Source organism: Peromyscus leucopus, chromosome X, assembly GCF_004664715.2.
Source record: "Peromyscus leucopus breed LL Stock chromosome X, UCI_PerLeu_2.1, whole genome shotgun sequence".
Taxonomy (NCBI): domain Eukaryota; kingdom Metazoa; phylum Chordata; class Mammalia; order Rodentia; family Cricetidae; genus Peromyscus; species Peromyscus leucopus.
The window spans coordinates 113879163-113898433 of NC_051083.1; the positions used below are offsets into that span (position 1 = coordinate 113879163).

The 19271-nt window shown below is 37.1% G+C and overlaps 1 protein-coding gene across 4 annotated transcripts in view; it reads right to left on the bottom strand.

Moving 5' to 3' along the window:
* Znf280c (zinc finger protein 280C) overlaps positions 1-19271 on the bottom strand; it is a 61611-nt gene that overhangs the window by 9774 nt on the left and 32566 nt on the right. For all 4 annotated transcript variants that reach the window (XM_028887357.2, XM_028887355.2, XM_037198874.1 and 1 more), the window contains 6 exons: positions 16214-16434; positions 9220-9377; positions 8943-9043; positions 8145-8291; positions 4306-4437; positions 367-782 (listed from right to left, as the gene is read on the bottom strand). In XM_028887357.2, coding sequence (XP_028743190.1) covers positions 367-782; positions 4306-4437; positions 8145-8291; positions 8943-9043; positions 9220-9377; positions 16214-16434 — 1175 coding nt within the window. The remainder of the gene's footprint in view (positions 1-366; positions 783-4305; positions 4438-8144; positions 8292-8942; positions 9044-9219; positions 9378-16213; positions 16435-19271) is intronic.

Genomic DNA, 19271 nt, shown 5'->3' on the forward strand with positions numbered 1-19271 from the left:
TGAGTTCCAGGCCAGCCTGGTCTACAGAGGGAGTTCCAGGAGAGCCAGGACTGTTACACAGAGAAACCCTGTCTCGAAAAACCAAAAAGGGGGGTGGGGGGTTAGTTAAGCAATTTAATGTCATTAGGTAAAAATACGAAGTTTAAGACTAGTGAAAAAGATTAAAATCACAGAATAAACACAGCAGTTCAAATTGTGCTCAGTAGTTGAAAAAAAGTACCATTTTATTATCTGCTTAGTCGTCATAGTAGAAGAGTAATTGTCCTTTCAGTGTGTAAGAAGGTTCTGTGACGTGGTAAGTCATTAAAAGAAACATTTAACTTTTGAGATTAAGTTAGTATCCCATATAATGAATAAAGATAGTACCTCAAGTTCTTCAAAGCTATACTGAATTTGTTTTTCCTGGTGCGCTGTTTCTTCTGCTTGTAGGATGGCTTGGCTTTGGATTTAGTTGCACCTGTACCTGATTTACTTGTATTGGGTTTACTTATCGTCGTGCTTAAAACTGTCTGAGCCTTACTTATCTTACTTTTATTTGCAGATAATTTTGTGTTATTTTTAGTAGTTGTACTTTTAGCAGTTGTACTTTTAGTAGTTGTACTTTTAGCAGTTGTACTTTTAGCAGTTGTACTTTTAGCAGTTGTACTTTTAGTAGTTGTACTTTTAGTAGTTGTACTTTTAGACGTTGGAGATGAGACTTGAAGAGAAGTACTTGGAATAGGACTAGAAGGTGGGCTTGACGATCTTGACTGAACAGATCCAAATGAAGCTCGAATAGTAACCTAGGAAAACAAAGGCAGGATATATTTTTAGATTATTAAAGTGGCATCAAAAACACCACCTGGGGGCTGGAGAGATGCGTCAGCGGTTAAGAGCACTGGCTGCTCTTCCAGAGGTCCAGAGTTCAATTCTTAGCAACCACATGGTGGTTCACAACCATCTGTAATGAGATCTGGTGCCCTCTTCTGGCATGCAGGCATACATGCAGGTGGAATACTGTATACATAATAAATAAATAAATCTTGAAAAATAAAACAAAAACCACTGCCTATAAGGGCTCACATTTAGTTATCTACTATGTGTGAGTGTGTTCATGTATGTGGGGGCACACGTGTGTATGTGGAGGCCTGAAGTTTGATACCAGGTGTCTTCCTCAATTGCTCTCCACCTTGGATACTGAAGCAGGGCCTCTCGCTTGAACACAGCTTGCTGATTTGACTAGTCTAGCTAGCTAGCTTGCACGCGGAATCTCCTGTCTCTTCCTCCCACATCCTGGGACTACAGTTGGGCCACCACACCTACTCAGATTTTTTCTATGGGGATGCTTGGGATCCAAAACTTCAGCTTTCCCATTTGTACAAGTATTTTACCCACTGAGGCATCTCTCCAGCCAGCCCAAGCCCTCACACTTATGATCAAATACAAGAGTGCCAAAACAATTCAGGCAGGAATGGCAGTTCTGTAAACATTTAAACAGTGCTGTAGACACTGACATCCACATATAGAAGGATGAATTAGAAACCTTACTTCATATTAAACATAAAAATTAATATATATCAAGGATTAACCCTCAAGTGTTAAAATTATAAAACTCTCAGAAGAAAATATGGAAATAAATTCTCATACCATGAGGGTTAGTCAATGACTTCTACTTTTTTTTGAGAGAGAGAGGGTCTCTCTATGTAGCACTGGCTGTCCTGGAACTTACTATAGAGACCAAGCTGGACACTTACAGAGATCCACCTGCCTCCCATGTGTGTTGGGATTGAAGGCACCACCAGGCCTGCAGGAAATGACTTCTTAAATATGCCATCCAAAGCATAAGCAAACGACAAAATAGATAAGAAAGCATCTTTTCAAAGAAGATATAAACACTAAATATAAGTGCTGGCAAAGGAGCCCACAATTCTACTCCTAGGTACATTCCCAAGAAAAATGAAAAGATATGCTTACACAAAAACTTTTACAAAAATATTTGTAGCATCATTGCCACAGCCTAAAAAAAATCAAATGCCACCAACTGATGAACGAAAATATACATACAATGGAAAATGTTCGGTTATGAAACATGCTACAAGATGGATGAGCCTAGAAAACATTATGCCAAATAAAGGAAATCCTCAAAGACTATCTGTTGTAGGATTTCCTTTATATGGAATTTTCAAACTGGAAAAATGCATAGGGAAGAGACTAAAGCTTGCCATAATTGAGTGGTGCTATAACACACTCCCTGTTAATGGATGTAGAGTTCCTTTCACTGATAATGCAAATGATCTAAAATTGCATAAGATGATGTTTTCACAACTCTGAATATGTTAATAAAACCACTGAACTGAGCACTTTAAGTGGAAAAATGTCTGGTACATGAATTATATTCTAAATAAGCTGTTACAAAAACCAGTATAATTCAAAATGTCAAATATCATTTATTTAAAGTAGTAAACACAAGGTATAATTAGATATATTTTCCATTTATTCTATTTTTTGTAGTTTATTTGTGTGTGTGTGTGTGTGTGTGTGTGTGTGTGTGTGTGTGTGTGTGTATACTTGGTGCACATGTAGAGGTCAAAGAATAACTCTGGAATTGAGTCTCTCTTCTGTTTATATGGGTCCTTAAATTGAAATCAGGTCCTCAGACTTGCATTGTGGGTGGCAAGTACCTTTACTCACTGGCCCCATTTCCCATATATTTTAAGTGGTCTTATCAGTTAAATGAAATTTAGTTGGATGTTTATTTGCTATTGAAATATTATAGTTTTATATTGGCAACATTTATATGTAAACACAGATATTAATGGATAATTAGAAGTTAGTGTAAACTATATGAGTATCTAAAGAAATGCATTTTCCAGCCCCCTCCCTGTGATTTTAAGTAAAGAATTAATTCCATCTAAGTCCCTTTATCTAAATACAGGGACAATACTAGCTCATCCTCCTGTCTTGTTGGATGGCTGACTGGATAAATTAGAAGATAATAAAAAAAGACATGGGTTTTATCGATATTATTACTATTGCTGTATTACAATATGGAAAATATGAGAGGTTTGCAATGTTCACATTAGTTTTCTCTATGTCTAGTCTCAACATGGGATAAATGGATTGCAAGACGTTACACTGGAATGCTTTTCTTACTCTAGATGTTGACGGCAATTGCTCTATATTAATTTAGGTAATCTGATTTTAGGTAATTCTAATAGCAGATATACTCACAAAAGTATGCGCTAAAAGCCAAATATGAAAGCTTGGGAACAACATAATTTTGGATTATTCATCCATCTGCTGGACCAAATATTCAGGAGCAAACTTTATATAAAGAAGTCAGAGAAAAAACATGGCAAACACAGAAAATGAAACTTATAGTCAAATGTGTGCTTATTCACTAAAAACAGTAATGTTATCCAGTAAAAGAACTTGTTTCTCTAAAAGTAGATTCAGTAACATCAACCTCAACACATCCATAACATTCAAGGCACTACGATAGATGCTCAGAACACAAAGATAAATTAAACATGATTCCCAGTCTCAAATGTTTTGTAGTCTAGCAGTGGAGGCATGTAATAGATTAGAAAAACAGCCTACAGAGTACTAAAACAACTTAGAGACTCATCCTACAATGACTCTACAAAGGATGTCACTTCAACAAGGCATCTGTCAATCAACTCAAACAACAGTCAAAAGTTTTACTTTTCAAGCATAAGAATAACGAAACTTGGCTGAAGAGATAGAAGGCTCAGCAGTTAAGAACAATTGATGCTTTTGCAGAGGCCCTGAGTTTGGTTCCAGAATTCATGTAGGATGGGGCTTTCAACTACTTGTAACCCCAGGGTATCTGACGCTCTTATCTGGCTTCTACAGGTACTAACACATCACACACACACACACACACACACACACACACACACACACACACACTCACTCACTCACTCACTCACCCCACACATTAACAGAGAGTAATAAAACATTAACTTTAGTTCTTAATAAAATTAGATAAATTTTTATATTATATTCAATAGATAAGACCAGACAGGGGTTTCTTTTTCTTTCTTTTCCTTTCCTCCTTCCTTCCTTCCTTCCTTCCTTCCTTCCTTCCTTCCTTCCTTCCTTCCTTCCTTCCTTCCTTCCTTCCTTTCTTTTGAGACAGAGTCATGCTGTTCTGAACTTCACTATGTAGATCAGGCTATCTTTGAACTCACAGATCCCACCTTCTTCTGCCTACTGTGTGCTAGGATTCAAAGCATCCCCCACCATACCCAGCTGAGGAGTTTATTAGACAAAATGCTAAAATACAACACATTTAATACTCACTTTTGTTCCAGGAGGCAATCCTTCTAGTTCTTTAGGCTTTATAAATGTACGATGTTCTAACTTATGATCTGTTTTTTCCTTGCAGGTCAAAAATTGTAGTCTGCATTTTGGGCAACGATGTATTCCTTTATTCTGTTTATAAAAATGATTAGAAATGATATTAAAATATGTTTTCTTTTCTTTTATGAGAAAGGGTCTCACTATACAGTCCCAGCTGCCCTTTAAACTCTGTATGTGGTATACCTTGTTGGTCTCTTGTCATCCACCTGTTTCAGCCTCCCAAGCGTTAGGATTATAGCTATACACCACCATATTCTAGAGACTAACAACTACCAATCACAAACCCTGAGACCTGAAATTTCTCTTTGACTAACATCTCTATAATTTTAAAAAGTGACTATTTTACCATCTCGCACTATAAATAATGCCATAATATTCTTTCTTTTTCTTTTTGGTGCTAGGGATCATACTCAACCTCTTATGCTATCACTGGGCTATATGGATTCATTCATTCATTCATTCATTCATTCATTCATTCATTCATTCATTTATCACTCGTTTGTGAAATACTGAAGATGAATTCTAGGATTTCATGTAGACCAGGTAAGCACATTATTCCATTTTTTTAAAAAAAAGGTTGTCTTTAAATTTCAAAAGTATTTGCTATGATACAAAGTACCCAACATGAACTTATATCAAATAGAATCTACTGGGAAAAATTCTACACCTATTGTGGTGTAAGGCACTTCTGATTATAAGTTTGATGTATGAAGTATTCAAACATGCAAAATTACAAAAGTAAATTACATTTTATTTTTATCCTTAGAAAAAGTAAATTCTTTATTGCTATCTCCATTTATTTCACATGTTGGTAAAACAAAATTAACTTTTAAAACCAAAAAGTCTAGCTGGGAATTGTGGCGCATGCTTTTAATCACAGCCCTCTGAAGGCAGAGGCAGGTGGATCTCTGTGAATTCAAGGTCAGTCTGGTCTACATAGCAAGTTCCAGGCCAGCCAGGGCTACACAGTGAGACCCTGTCTCAAACAATTAATCAAACAAACAAACAAACAAACAAGCAAACACTTACCAGCCAACCAACCAACCAACCAAAACAAAAAATGAAAAAAAAAAACCTAACCAGAAACTCTGAAGAAAGTTATGTAATATAGTTCTAAATGGCAGTTCTATGCAACAAAACTTTCTATAGTTGCATTATTCATTGTGAAATCGACCACTTACAAATGGACAGTGAAAAGGGAGAAGTGCAACTGAGAAGATAATTTTGTAATTTTATTTTTTGTAGGTCTAAATTTAAATAGACACACATCATTAGATATCATGAGGTTGAGCTGCATGCATATGGAAGTATAAAACAACGCTTTCCAACTTACTGTTTGATAATCCTGTGATTTGATTTTTCAAACAGACATATTATTTTGCTGATACAAAATAGAACTCCAGAAAAATCAAGTCACTTGTTTATAGCCAGTTAGTGTTCTTTATCTGTTAATTGCAATATTTATATATATATATTCTCATTGATTTCACATACCTTATATTTATATATAAATCTTAAGCAAAATAAATGCAAAATAGTCATTTTTTTTTTATAAATCTGTATGTCCGCAAGCACACAAGTATTTCTTTGTAAATAAATAATCATGGAGGAAAACCAAATCAAGGTACTATATATAATACACACACACACACACACACACACACACACACACACACACACACACAAAAGTATCTAGCAGATACTGATGTGCAGCAGGCAAATGACAGATAAAAGTTCTTCATGATATTCAGACAGATATACAACATAAACGTAAAGTGTCTGTTTTACTGTTTTAGATAAATTTCAGTGATGTCACAAATACCTGGAATCTGAATCTCTTATATGTCACTGATGTAAATTTACATTTTTTTTTCTAGGAAAAAGCAACTTCTCCTTCATGTCGAGAATGGAACACAGAACTACATGCTTCCATGTAAAAGTACCATGAAATGGCCCCAAATTGGTTATCCAGTACCTCATGGTCAGTCCTAGATCATATACATAGAGCTAACATGACATGGACCGAGAAGGTTATATATTTAGGGGTCTGTATATGTGTGTGTGTGTGTGTGTGTTTAACAAGTAAAGAAAAACAGGATATGAATTTGAGAGAGAACAAGAAGAGAAGGGGTAAAGGAGAGGTTGGAGGGAGGGAAAAAGGGGGAAATGATATAATAATTTCAAAAAATTATATACATTTAACAATCTATTTCTTCCATATTTTTCTAATATTTCAGCACATGAAAATTCCATTCTTGCAGCATCTCATAACAAAAAAAAACAGACTTGGTCACTCTTAACGCTTCTCTTTCTTACACATTAATACAACCTATAATAAGTTATTAGCAATATATTTAAAACATTTCTCTGTTTTCATTACCTCCAACCACTGCTACCATCCATACTAGTATAAATGTGAATTTGGAAACAGGTTTCTGTCCTCTAACCCTAGTCTGGTCACTCCTTCCCATAGCTGCTGGGGTGATCTTAAACACATTACACATTCCTCCATTACACTCAGGAATCCTGACTCTGCTATACAAGGCCTTGCTTCATCTGGTTTGCCTTCCATCTTCCATTTTCAAACCTCAGCTACTACTGCTGTTTTTTTTCTTTTCTTTTTGAGACAGGGTTTTTCTGTGGAGCCTTGGCTGTCCTGGAACTAGCTTTATACACCAGGCTGGCCTTGAACTCAGAGATCTGCCAGTCTCTGTCTCCCACGTGCTGGGATTAAAGGTGTGGGCCACAACCACCTGGCCTTACTGCTTCTTTACTGTGCTCCAGTCATATTAACATCCTTGCTATTCCTCCAACATCCCAAATATATGCTCACCTCACTATCTAACCTACTTAAAATGTTCCCAGTGTTTAGAATATTCTCTTTTCCCCTTTGGAGAGGTCTTCTTTGACCAACTCATGTAAAAAAGAGAAGCTACTCCTTCACCAAAGATCTAGAAGTCCCAATCCACCTATATTTTTTTCCCACTGTGTTTACTACTAACTGGTATGTATGTAAATTTCACATACACATTTCTCCATTATCATGCAAATTCCAGACAGCAAAGCTTGCTTTTCTTACTTCTGTATCCCAAAATTTATACACTATAAATTATTTGTTAAATAAATAGCAAGTCAGGCAGCAAGAGAATGGAAGAATATACATAAGCATTGAGCACAATGAGTTTAAAATGTCTGCTATTCCATTCAAAGAACATTTTCCTAGAGGCTTGTGTTGGAGATATTAATCTAATATTCAAATTAACTAAACTTAAAATCTCAATGTCTGTCTTGTGTATGTATGTTGCAAGGTACTAAGGTTGATGAGGATACAGAAATAACATGATGTTCAACCAAGAAACAGTGATTTGTTCCAAAGGTCTAAAAAAAAAAAAGAAAAACAAAAATGTTCCTGCATTGAAATTTTTGACAAGCATACTATATATACTCTTTGATGGATTTGAAGGATTTTCAGGGGTAATATTAACTATCTGTAATTTCTTGGATGCCAAAACATGCAGCTTATACATTCCACTCATTTACCCCTTTTCCCTCTATTCTATTTCTAGTGATATCTTTCAGAAAGTTCACTGGTTATGGACCTCAGTATTACCTGAAAGCAGGAAAGAAAAAAAAAGTAGATGTTTCATAAACCAGCATAAACTGTTAATTAAACATGCCATTTGGAACAGTTTTCTTTCCTTGGAATAAATTTAATTAATGTTCTAAGTATGTATATCTTTTGAATAAAACAATATGAAAAAATAAAGTATAAATCTCACCTGATGTTTCATGTAATGATTCATATAAGGAGTTGCCATTCTACTAACTTTGAGACAAAATGGACATAGTAAGTTCTTAGTGTTTTCGTGGGATGATCTAAAGTGAGTTTCTACATCAGAAAATATTGACGATCTAAACTGGCAAACCTAGAAATACAAATAAAGTTTAAGTTGAACATCAAACTTTATAATTTGCATATAATTTACACCAAATGAGTAGTGATATATCATTGCTTTAGAAAAACATCCTGCACTAGGGATATTTCAAACTAGAGCTAGACTTTATTTCTCTATTCATTGACTTAAAATTTTCAAGCACTGACACCTATTATTCTATGCTTTTTACTGATACATAAAACAGTATTTTTTTTATTTGGATTTTAAAGGCTAAGCCAGAGACGGTTTATTTTTATGTTGCTTTCTTAATACTGGGAGTCACTTCAAACTCTGAAAAAACACTGGTCAAAAAATATTTATTTAGGGTCATTAATATTTCCTGTTTCCCCAAAACATTTATATTCTTCCCTATATGATAAGCCCATCTTTCTCTTTGTCCAGTTGGACAACTGTCTATGACAGTAGTCAGAGAGCTGTGGCCAGGAAGGCCGAATCCAGCTCATTACACTCATATACAATACATGAGTTCAACCAATGGGAAATTTCACTAAACACAGAGGCTTTTCAATTTCAGTATACCAACTAATTTTATTTAAATGCTTCAGAAGTCAAAAGAAACAATACTATTTCATGCCATGCAGACACTGAACAAACACCAAAATATTTAATAAACATGTATACCTGGCAAATATATGGCATTTCACCAGGTTTATGAGTGTCCTTCATATGTTGTAAAAGCATATGCTCTGTTTCAAATGACAATTCACAGATTTTGCAAATAGCTGAAAGAGAAAAAACATTATACCATTTTTCAGATGCATATGCAAACAAGATTCATTTTGTATAACCATACATAAAGTAACAAGGTAACACTACTACTAGTAATAGTAATAGGAATGGGTGGTTCTTAAGGTTCCCTCATAATCAGACAATCGAATTCGGTAAAACTGTCACTTACTAGAAAAATCATGAGGAGTGTGCGTACTCTCAATGTGGCACTGTAGCTGGAAGGGGTTGGGATACTGCCTGTAGCAGTGCTGGCATGTAGTATGGTTTTCCCAGGACTCACTGTTCTGTTTTTCATGTTCCAAGTGGTGTTTCATGTGGTTCATGAACCTATAAATAATAGTAAAACAGGTGCAAAAATGAAGATTTATAACAATAATAGGTTCACAAATAATTATCTGAGTTTAAACTTTTAAGATGTAGTTGCATGACTGCAATTCAAAATATTATCTCTATGGCCTTAAATCCCCTAGAAAAGTGTGTACTTGTGGTGTGGTTAGAATGAGATTGGTTCCCATAGGCTCATATATTAGCATGCTTGTTTCCTAGTTGGAGGAACTGTTTGGGAAGGATTGGGTGTGGCTTTTTGGAGGAGGTGTGTCACTGGGGATGGGCTTTGAGGTTTCAAAAGCCCTTGCTATTCCAAGTTAACTTTCTGCCTCTTTATGCTTTGTGATGTTGTCTCAACATGTAAGCTGTCAGCTACTGCATGCCAACCTGTCTACTGCCAGGCTCCATGCCATGATCATCATGGACTCTATTAGCCTCTGTAAACATCAGCCCCAAATTAAATGCTTTCTTATATAAGTTGTCTTGGTCATGGTATTTTTGTCACAGCAAAAGAAAAGTAACTAAGACAATACTTTAGCCTGGCATCCTGTGTCTACAAAACTAACGAATATTGAGAAAGAAGGATTTATTTGAGGTTATGAGTTTACAGCTCATCTGGGAAACACAGCAGATTCTATCACCAATCAAAAGGTGTACATTTAATCTCAACACTTGGGAGGTAGAAACAGGAGGATATAATGTCAAGGTTATTCTCTACTACTCAGTCAGTTGGAGGCCAGTCTAAGACTGCCTAAAACAAAGGTTAACATCCTTAAAGAGTTCTTTAAACATCTTTTCCATTTGTTTTAAAAATAATCCAGTAATATGTCCAATATTAAATACCACTAATTTGCTCTAATTATCATCATTTCAGATTTATAGCTATTGTTGGTAAAAATAAAATAGCAAGCTTCCTTTCTATATATAAAATATTATTTATATTGGGTTTCTCTGTGTAACAGCCCTGGCTGTCCTGGAACTCATTTTGTAGATCAGGCTGGCCTTGAACTCAGAGATCTGTCTGTCTCTGCCCACCTCCCAAGTACTGGAATTAAAGGCGTGTACCACCATGCCTTGCTTTTTATTTCAAAATAAAATACTTAGAGGAGGCAATCTACCATCAAAGGTAGCATGACATATATTTTTTCAAGGTCTTAAATTAATTGCTTTCAAAATGCATGAGATTAAAAATGTTATTGCCTGTAATTAGAAGAAGTTTTGTTTTATTTAATGATACTGGGTTACTGTTGTTATAACTACCTGCTACAGTCTGAATCTGAGGTGTTCCTTGAAGGCTCATGTATTGAGGGCCTGAATACCAGCTGACAGGCTTTTGGGGAAGTGATTGATCTAATCAATGGATTAATTCATGTAATGAGACAGGATTTTGGGGAGGCAGGGCCTAACTGAGGGAAGTAGGTCATTGGATGCAGGCCCTAAAATGATGCACCTTGCCCCTGGCACTTCTTTGTCTCTTGGCTACCAACAGGTGAACAACTTTCCTTCACTGTGCCCTTCCTCTATGGTGCTTCTGCCGTGAGATAGGCTTCAGCTAATTTTGGACTGAAAACTCTGAAAGCACGAACCAAAACAATCCTTTCTTCTTTAAATTATTTCTCTTAGATATTTGTCACAATGTCAAAAATTGTAATACAGAAAATATTATTTTTCTTGCAGTGTGTTAATCTTTCTAACACCTTCCATTTGCTCAGTTTTACATTCTGTTATCTCAGCTTCCCTAAAAATGGCTGCTTATGAGAAGGAACTTCGTTTGACTTTTCCTGATAAAGCTTATGCTTTGAATGGGCATACCTATTTTAAAGCCTTTACCAGACTGAGTTTCAAAGTAAAATAACTCAATCAATCAAAACACTTTGCTGGGTGTGGTGGCTCACACCTATAATCCTAGAACTAGGGATGTAAGAGAAACAACAATCAAATGCAATTTTAAGATTAGGTTGACTATTTATAATAAATCACTATGAGTCTCTACAGAAAACCATCCTACAAGGAGTGATAATATTATCAGTTTAGAGAAGCAATCATCACAGAGGCTTCGATCATTCATCTCCTATTCGCACCACCACCCAAGCACTCTATTTCTGTTTGTTGAGACAAAGTCTTATGTAGCCCAAGATGGCCTTGAACTCATTACACAGCTGATGCCTATGTTGAAACTCTTACCCTCCTGCCTTTACCTTCTGAGTGCTGGGATTACAGGCTTCAACATGCTGGTCTTCATAACTGGTTATAACTATAAGCTATAATATCTACTTTTTTTGGAGACAGGGTCTCTAGGTAGCCCAGGATGGTTTCACAATCATACAGTCTCAGCATTCCAAGTACTGGGATTACTGGCATGTACCATCATGCTGAGTACGATATCTTCTCTACTCCTTTGGTTTTGGTAAATGTCTATAAATGTCTATAATTTACTTTGAAAAGTATATAAAATATTACATGGTTCTGTGGATGAGTATAGATATAGTAAATCAAGTACCTGTTTTTTTTTTTTGTTTTTTTGAGACAGGGTTTCTCTGTGTAGCTCTGAGCCTTTCCTAGAATTTGCTTTGGTGACCAGGCTGGCCTCGAACTCAGAGATCTGCCTGCCTCTGCCTCCCAAGTGCTGGAATTAAAGGCGTGCGCCACCACCGCCGGCACAAGTACCTGTTGAACTCTGATCTGAAATCCAAAAATTTTTGAGCATCTTATTACTCAAAAAGTGCACCTTACTACATGTGACATGTACTGGTTAGTTTTATGTCAAACTTGACACAAGGTGGAGTTATCAGAGAGGAGGGAGCCTCAATTGAGAAAATGTCTCCATAAGACTGGGCTAAGGTCAAGCCTGTTGGGCATTCTCTTAATTAGTGGTTGATGGGGGAGGACCCAGCCCATTGTGGGTAGTGCCATCTCTGGGATGGTGGTCCTAGGTTCTGTAAGAAAGCAGGTGAGTAGGCCAAGGGGAGCAAGCCAGTAAGCAGCACTCCTCCATAGTCTCTGCATTAGCTCCTGCCTCCAGTTTCCTGCCTTGCATGATTTCCTGCCCTCACTGCTTTTGATGATGAACTGCCATATGGAACTGTGAATGAAATAAACCCTTTCCTCCCCAAGTTGCTTTTTGCTGAAGGTGTTTCAACACAGCAATAGAAACCCAAAGTAAGACACATGTTAATATAAAATGCAGGTGAAGGTCGGGCGGGCGGTGGTGGCGCACTCCTTTAATCCCAGGATTCAGGAGGCAGAGCCAGGTGGATCTGTGTGAGTTCGAGGCCAGCCTGGTCTACAGAGTGAGATCCACGACAGGCACCAAAACTACACAGATAAACACTGTCTCGAAAAAACAAAAACAAAAACAAAAAGTAGGTGAATCTTTAGGCTATATATAATAAAACTGTAAGAGACACATAAATCAATTCGATTTATATAGTACAATGTCAATGGTAAAATCAAATTGGTAAACAGATGCTCACTGTAAAATATTTTTGACATTGTTGAATATTTAAACAATTTTGTTATAAAATGTTGAGAAAATAGCACTGTTACATCCATGACCTCACAGTAGGTGTGACTATGCACTGCACAAGATCAAACCAGCCAAAATCTCAGCATGGATTGGGAAAGAGATCATGAAGTCCCATTTCTAATTGAGAAACTATTGACAATTAATGGCTGCTGGTGGGAGAGGAGAGTCAGTTTTCTTCAGGAATGTGGTCTCTGAAAGATTGCTCATGCTCCAGTGCAAGGCACCAACACCCTACACCAAACAGCACTAGGTGGAGCCAGTGGGTTTAAGGGGAAAAAAAAGCAATTACCTTGGGAGGGAAAAAATATTGGAGGGTGGGGCAGTATTGAGGGTGAAGGAATGGGGTGGAGTTGATCAAATGTATTATATGCATGTATAAAATTCTCAAATAATAAAAAAGACAAGAAAAAGGCTACTACCCCATACTTTGTTTTTTAGTTTTCCTAAAGCTGTACTGTATAGTCTCTATAATGTCTACAAGCCATGTGAAGATTTTATTAGACTCATGTCTGTATTTAACAGAGCTCATAGCCCAAATCTTACAAATAGTGGTAATTAAATAAGTATGAATAGAATGAAAGAAGGAATAAAAGATCAGGTTTTGAGCAGTCTACTAGGTTACAGTTACAAACAAATTTCTAGTGGGGCATAGAGGTACACATCATTAAACTCAGTACTCAGGATTAAAGCAGAAGCAGGCAGATCTATGTCATTTTGAGGCTAGTCTAGTTTACATAGTGAGTTCTAGACCATTCACAGGTATAGTGAAACCCTGTCTCAAATTTTTTTTTTCTCTAAGCCAGGTATGGTGGTGCACACCTTTAGTTCCAGCACTGGGGAGGCAGAGGCAGGTGGATCTCTGTGAATCTGAGGCCAGCCTAGGCTACAATAGTGAGTTCCAGGACAGCCAGAGCTACAAAATAGAGAGATCTTGTCTCAAAAATTTTTTCTCTAGAAAAATCTCAGAAATATTAACAATAAATATCAAGAAAAATAACACACACACACACACACACACACACACACGCGCGCGCGCGCGCGCGCGCGCGCGCACGCACGCACAAATTTGGGAAAACAAAGTAACTTACAACAAATACCAGGCTATAAAAGCAATGAAAATACCAGTTGGCTTGTTACTTTTTTCTGTTACTATCTTACTTATGATGATAAACATTCAACATGCCATGTAACTCAGATAATAAAATGTAAGTTCTTACATTTTAAGATAAAAATTTATAAAATCTTCAGAATTTCAACCGGACATGTTGGCGCACACCTTTAACCACGTAATCAGGTGGCAGAAGCAGGCACATGTCAGAGTGTGCCAGCCTAGTCTCCATAATGAGTTTGGGTATATAGTAAGAACTTGTCTTGGAAAAACCTTTAGAACTCCCTTGGGAATTGTATATGTGTTATCAAAATTGTACAAAAGCAAAGCAGACATGTTGTATAAAACATGGACTTCTCTAAAGAAGATAATTTTAAAAAAGAATATTTTTTTCTCTGAGATAAGTATGCTGAAAATTATAAATACGAGTTGAAAAAATTTGAGCTAGTATAAAAATTTGAGCTAATATTGAAAATAAGACCAGCATGAGGGCCTGGTGTAACTGTGGTGATGGCCTGGTCTAAGTGTGGTGATGTCCTGGTGTAGCTCTGCTGAGGGCCTGGTGTATCTGTGGTAATGACCTGGTATAAGTTTGGTGATGGCCTGGTGTAGCTCTGCCGAGGGCCTGGTGTAGATATATAGGTACCCGAACTCTGTAAGGTCTTACTTTACCCTCAAGTGAATCTTGACTCTTCAGTTCTTTCAGGTAAGTGGTGGATCCCTGACTCATTGATGTTTCAAATGACAGAAAGGGACAGAGCAGCTAACACCCGAACTTCTTTGTGTTACTACTCCAATGGAGCACCGTGTTGTCTGCCCCAGCTGAGTCTTAGGAACAGCTTGTGGCTGAGACCCTCTCTGGTCTCAGCCAGTTCTGCACACAAGGCCCTGCAACGCCTCAAAGCTCAACTCCCTGCTTGGACTTCTTTGAAATTAGGGGTAATTCTATTCTTGAAAGTAAAAATTGGTACAGACATCTTTCTGTTTACTGTCTGGAACTTTGGGCACAGATCCCCCTACCTCTGCCTCCTCAGGGCTGGGATGAAAGGCATGTACCACCTGTGTCGTTTTTATTGCTACAAATATGTAGTACTGACCTGGGTGGTGGTGGTGGTGGTGGAATTCAGCCCTCACTGGGCCGTGTAATCAGAAGGTAACATAACACTATTTTCTTGGGGCTAGAGTGATGTCTCAGTGGTTAGAGCACTGGCTGCTCTTCCAGAGGACCTGGGTTTGATTCAAATACCTTCTTTTATATGTTGCCTTGGTCATAGTGTTTTATCACAGCAATAATTAAGTAACTCCGACAAATGAAAAATATGTCATTTTTCCTAAGTTACAGTAAATACTCTTGTCTTTTCTTAAGCTATCTGAAAAAAATTATAAATGGGTAGATCCAGTTATCACTACGAAATACAAGAAAAAATAAAAACTTTATGTTGTGAAATATTATTTTAACTGGGCAAAGATGTCTTAAATTCATTTATACTACAGAATATTACTTTAACCATATGAAGGTGTGTTACATTTGTTTATGCTGCATTTGTTTAATTATGTAAAGATGTGTTGCTATTTCACCTTGCCTGCCTAAGGCACCTGATTAGTCTAATAAAAAGCTGAACGGTCAACAGTTATACAGGAGAGGGATAGGCAGGGCTGCTGGGCAGAGAGAATAAATAGGAGAGGAGGACGAGAGAAGAAACAAAAGGAAAAAAGAACAAGGGAGAAAGAGAGGGACATGCCCAGGGCCAGCCAGCCAGCTAGGCAGCTGCCAGCCAGCCAGATACAAGAAACAGTGAAAGTAAGATATACAGAAGGAAAGAACAGATAAAAAGCCCGGAGGCAAAAGGTAGATAAAGACACACAGGTTAATTTATGTGAAAAGAGCTAGCCAAAAAAGAGCCTAAGCTAGATCGAGTGCTTAAAACTAATAATAAGTCGTTTCCGCCCCGCCCCTCCACCCCACTAACCCCCACCCCCCCACCCCACCCCCGTGTCATGATTTGGAAGCTGGTTGGTGGCACAAAAGAAAAAGCCTGGTACAATTTTCAGCATAATGAATAGCCTTTCTTAGTAGAAGTGTTACAATGGTTTACCTAAAGATAGCAAAGAAAAAAAAACCCATAACATTTATATTAAAAGACCAAGATGCAAATCATCATTTCTTAATTTTCAAACTAATAAAAAGAAATATTTACATACCTAATATTATTTTTAAGAACTTTGGAGCAACTGAAGCATTTAAAAGTTGTGTGAGTCTTCGGGTCTTCCTCAATAGCTCCTTCATGTCTTCCATAATAAAAATCACTAACTAGCATGATCAATTTTTCTTTATCCGAGTCAATGTTAGCTTTGTTTTCAGCCCTTGGATGTTCTGACTTAAGAGTCTCCAGAAAATTATTTATCATGTCTGGGCAGCAATTCTAAAAGTTGAGAAATAGTATATTTTATTTGTACCTCTTATAAAAAAAATCAGATGTCAAAAATGAGTTCAATATTTACAATAGGTTTAGATCATATAAAGCTATGCTTAGTAATGGGAAGACATCCACTAAATAACGCTAGTTTCCTTCCTTATTAACTGCAAAAAATTCTAACAATAAACACCACTATTTTAATGAAAGAAATAACTTTCAAAATAAATGGAAAACTTTTAAACTTTAAATTACCTTGTAATTTTTCTTTTTAGAGTAATATTTATTAATTTGCTTTTTGAACAAAAAACATACATTTCATATTAATGTCAAGATATAACTTAAAAGTTACATATATCATTCTGTATGAAGCTTAATTACCTAATGACATAGTAATATTTTAGTAAAGCACAGTTGGAACTGGACTTCTGAGCACAGTTGATATGTCATTCTCCAATATAAGGCACTAGATAATGTGTGTCCCACAAAGAAAGATTTATCAGTTATATCCTCAAAAACTCAATGCATTCTATCTAAAACACTTAAATATTTCTCGAGGGAAATTGACCTCAAATAAAATCAAAATCTCATTTAAACTGATTCTAATGTAGAGTACTTTTCACACCTAAGTCTTCTTATTGTATGTAATTTTCAGTGGTAGAATTTCTCTAGGAGGATTCTCTAAGATAACTGGGATAGACAGGAGAGGTGGCCCAGCAGTTAAGAGCATTGGCAACTTTTCCAGAGGACCTGGGTTCAATTCCAAGCACCCACACCATCACAACTGTGTGGAACTGTAGTCCCAAGGAAGCCATGCCTCTTCTAGGCTCCAGGAGCATCAGGCATGTAAGTGGTGCACAGACATACATGCAAACAAAGCACCCAATACATACAATAAAAAAATAAATCTTTAAAATAGTAGCTGGAGAACAAAAATAAAAGGAAAAAATTGCAAATCATTGAATTCTTGTAATTGTCGAATATTCAAATTTTTATTTAAAGTGTTAGAAAATAACTGTGAGAATTCTTATAACTCAACAGCACAGCAATAACGAACAACAACATTAAAAATATTCTAAACCAACTAAAAATAGACACAGATGGTAGGAAACTAGAAAGGGGCTTATGCATGAAAGGAAAAAAAATATTTTCAGAAGAAAATGACCATATAATTAAATTTCAGTAAATGTTATCTATTCTGTATTTAAAACATAAAGTCATGATTGATTGGCTTAGCATCGGGCATTTATGAAAGAATTTTACATTACTGACTGTGAAGGGCCAATCTTGCTTGTCGATGTGACTAAATCTAGAATTAACTAAAACCCAAACAACTAGGCCCCACCTGTGAGAGATTGTTCTTGGTTGGATCATTTGAGGTAGAGACTCATCCTAAATCTGGGTCACATCTTCTGGGAGCAGCCCACATAAAAGAACATAGGAGAAGCTTCTGGCTTTTTGCCTGCTTCCCCTCACTCTCACTGGACAGTTCATCGATCCTGTTCCTGAGTCGTTCCTTTGCTGGTGTTAGAACTCAGTTCTTTGCCAATGTGGACTGCAAAGCAGCAGCTCTCTAGACTTGGGACTCCAGCACCAGATTGGGACTGCTGAGACTGAACAACTAACTACTGGATCCTTGACCTTTTCCTCACTTTTTTCATTAGTTCTCATTATTTAAACTTTCCTTTTTATTCCTTTTATTTTATTTTACAATACCATTCAGTTCTACATAACAGCCACAGATTCCCTTGTTCTCTCCGTTCCTGCCCCCTCCCCTTCCCCCCAGCCCACCCCCCATTCCCACCTCCTCCAGGGCAAATCCTCCCCCGAGGACTGAGATCGACCTGGTAGACTCAGTCCAGGCAGGTCCAGTCCCCTCCTCCCAGACTGAGCCAAGCGTCCCTGCATAAATTCCAGGTTTCAAACAGCTAACTCATGCAACGAGCACAGGACCTGGTACCACTGCCTAGATGCTTCCCAAACAGATCAAGCCAATCCACTGTCTCACCTATTCAGAGGGCCTGATCCAGTTGGGGGCCCCTCAGCCTTTGGTTCATAGTTCATGTGTTTCCATTCATTTGGTTATTTGTCCCTGTGCTTTTTATCCAACCTTGGTTTCAACAATTCTCTCTCATATAAACCCTCCTCTTTCTCACTAACTAGACTCCCAGTGGTCCACCCGGGGCCTAGCCGTGGATGTCTGCATCCAGATTCCTCAACCCCATCCCTGGGCCTTATTTAATTATTTAATTATTCATAGCCAAGACATGAAAGTAACAAAATGTGGTATACAGACAGTTTGGAATATTATTCAGCCTTAAGAAAGCAGGGAATTCTACCTATAGAATTGGAAGATATTATATTAAGTGAAATAGGTCAGCAACAGAACAATTATTTCATGACTACACTTACATGAGAAATCTACAATAGTCTAAATAAAACCATGAAGAGTAGAATGCTGAGTGCCACGATCTGGGGAAGTGGCAAGTGGGGAAGTATTACTCAATGGATATGTAGGTTTAGTTATTCAAGTTCTTCAAGGCCCTAAAGATCTACTGTACAGCATTAATATGCATACCTAACAACACTTAATTGGATGCTCAACATTTTGCTAAGAGGATATATTCCATCACAGAAAATGGAAAATGGGCAGGAAGGAAGTTTTTAAAAGTGTGTGTGCTTACAGTTTCACTTCTATCCACATACCTATACTATCAGTTAAATCTTTTACATCAATAACTGCAAATAGGTTTAGCTAAACTCCTGAAGGAAAAGGAGTTTTCACATAGGGTTAGAAAGAAAAAGCAACACAGGTAGAAATTAGAAACATAAACAATAAAGGCCTT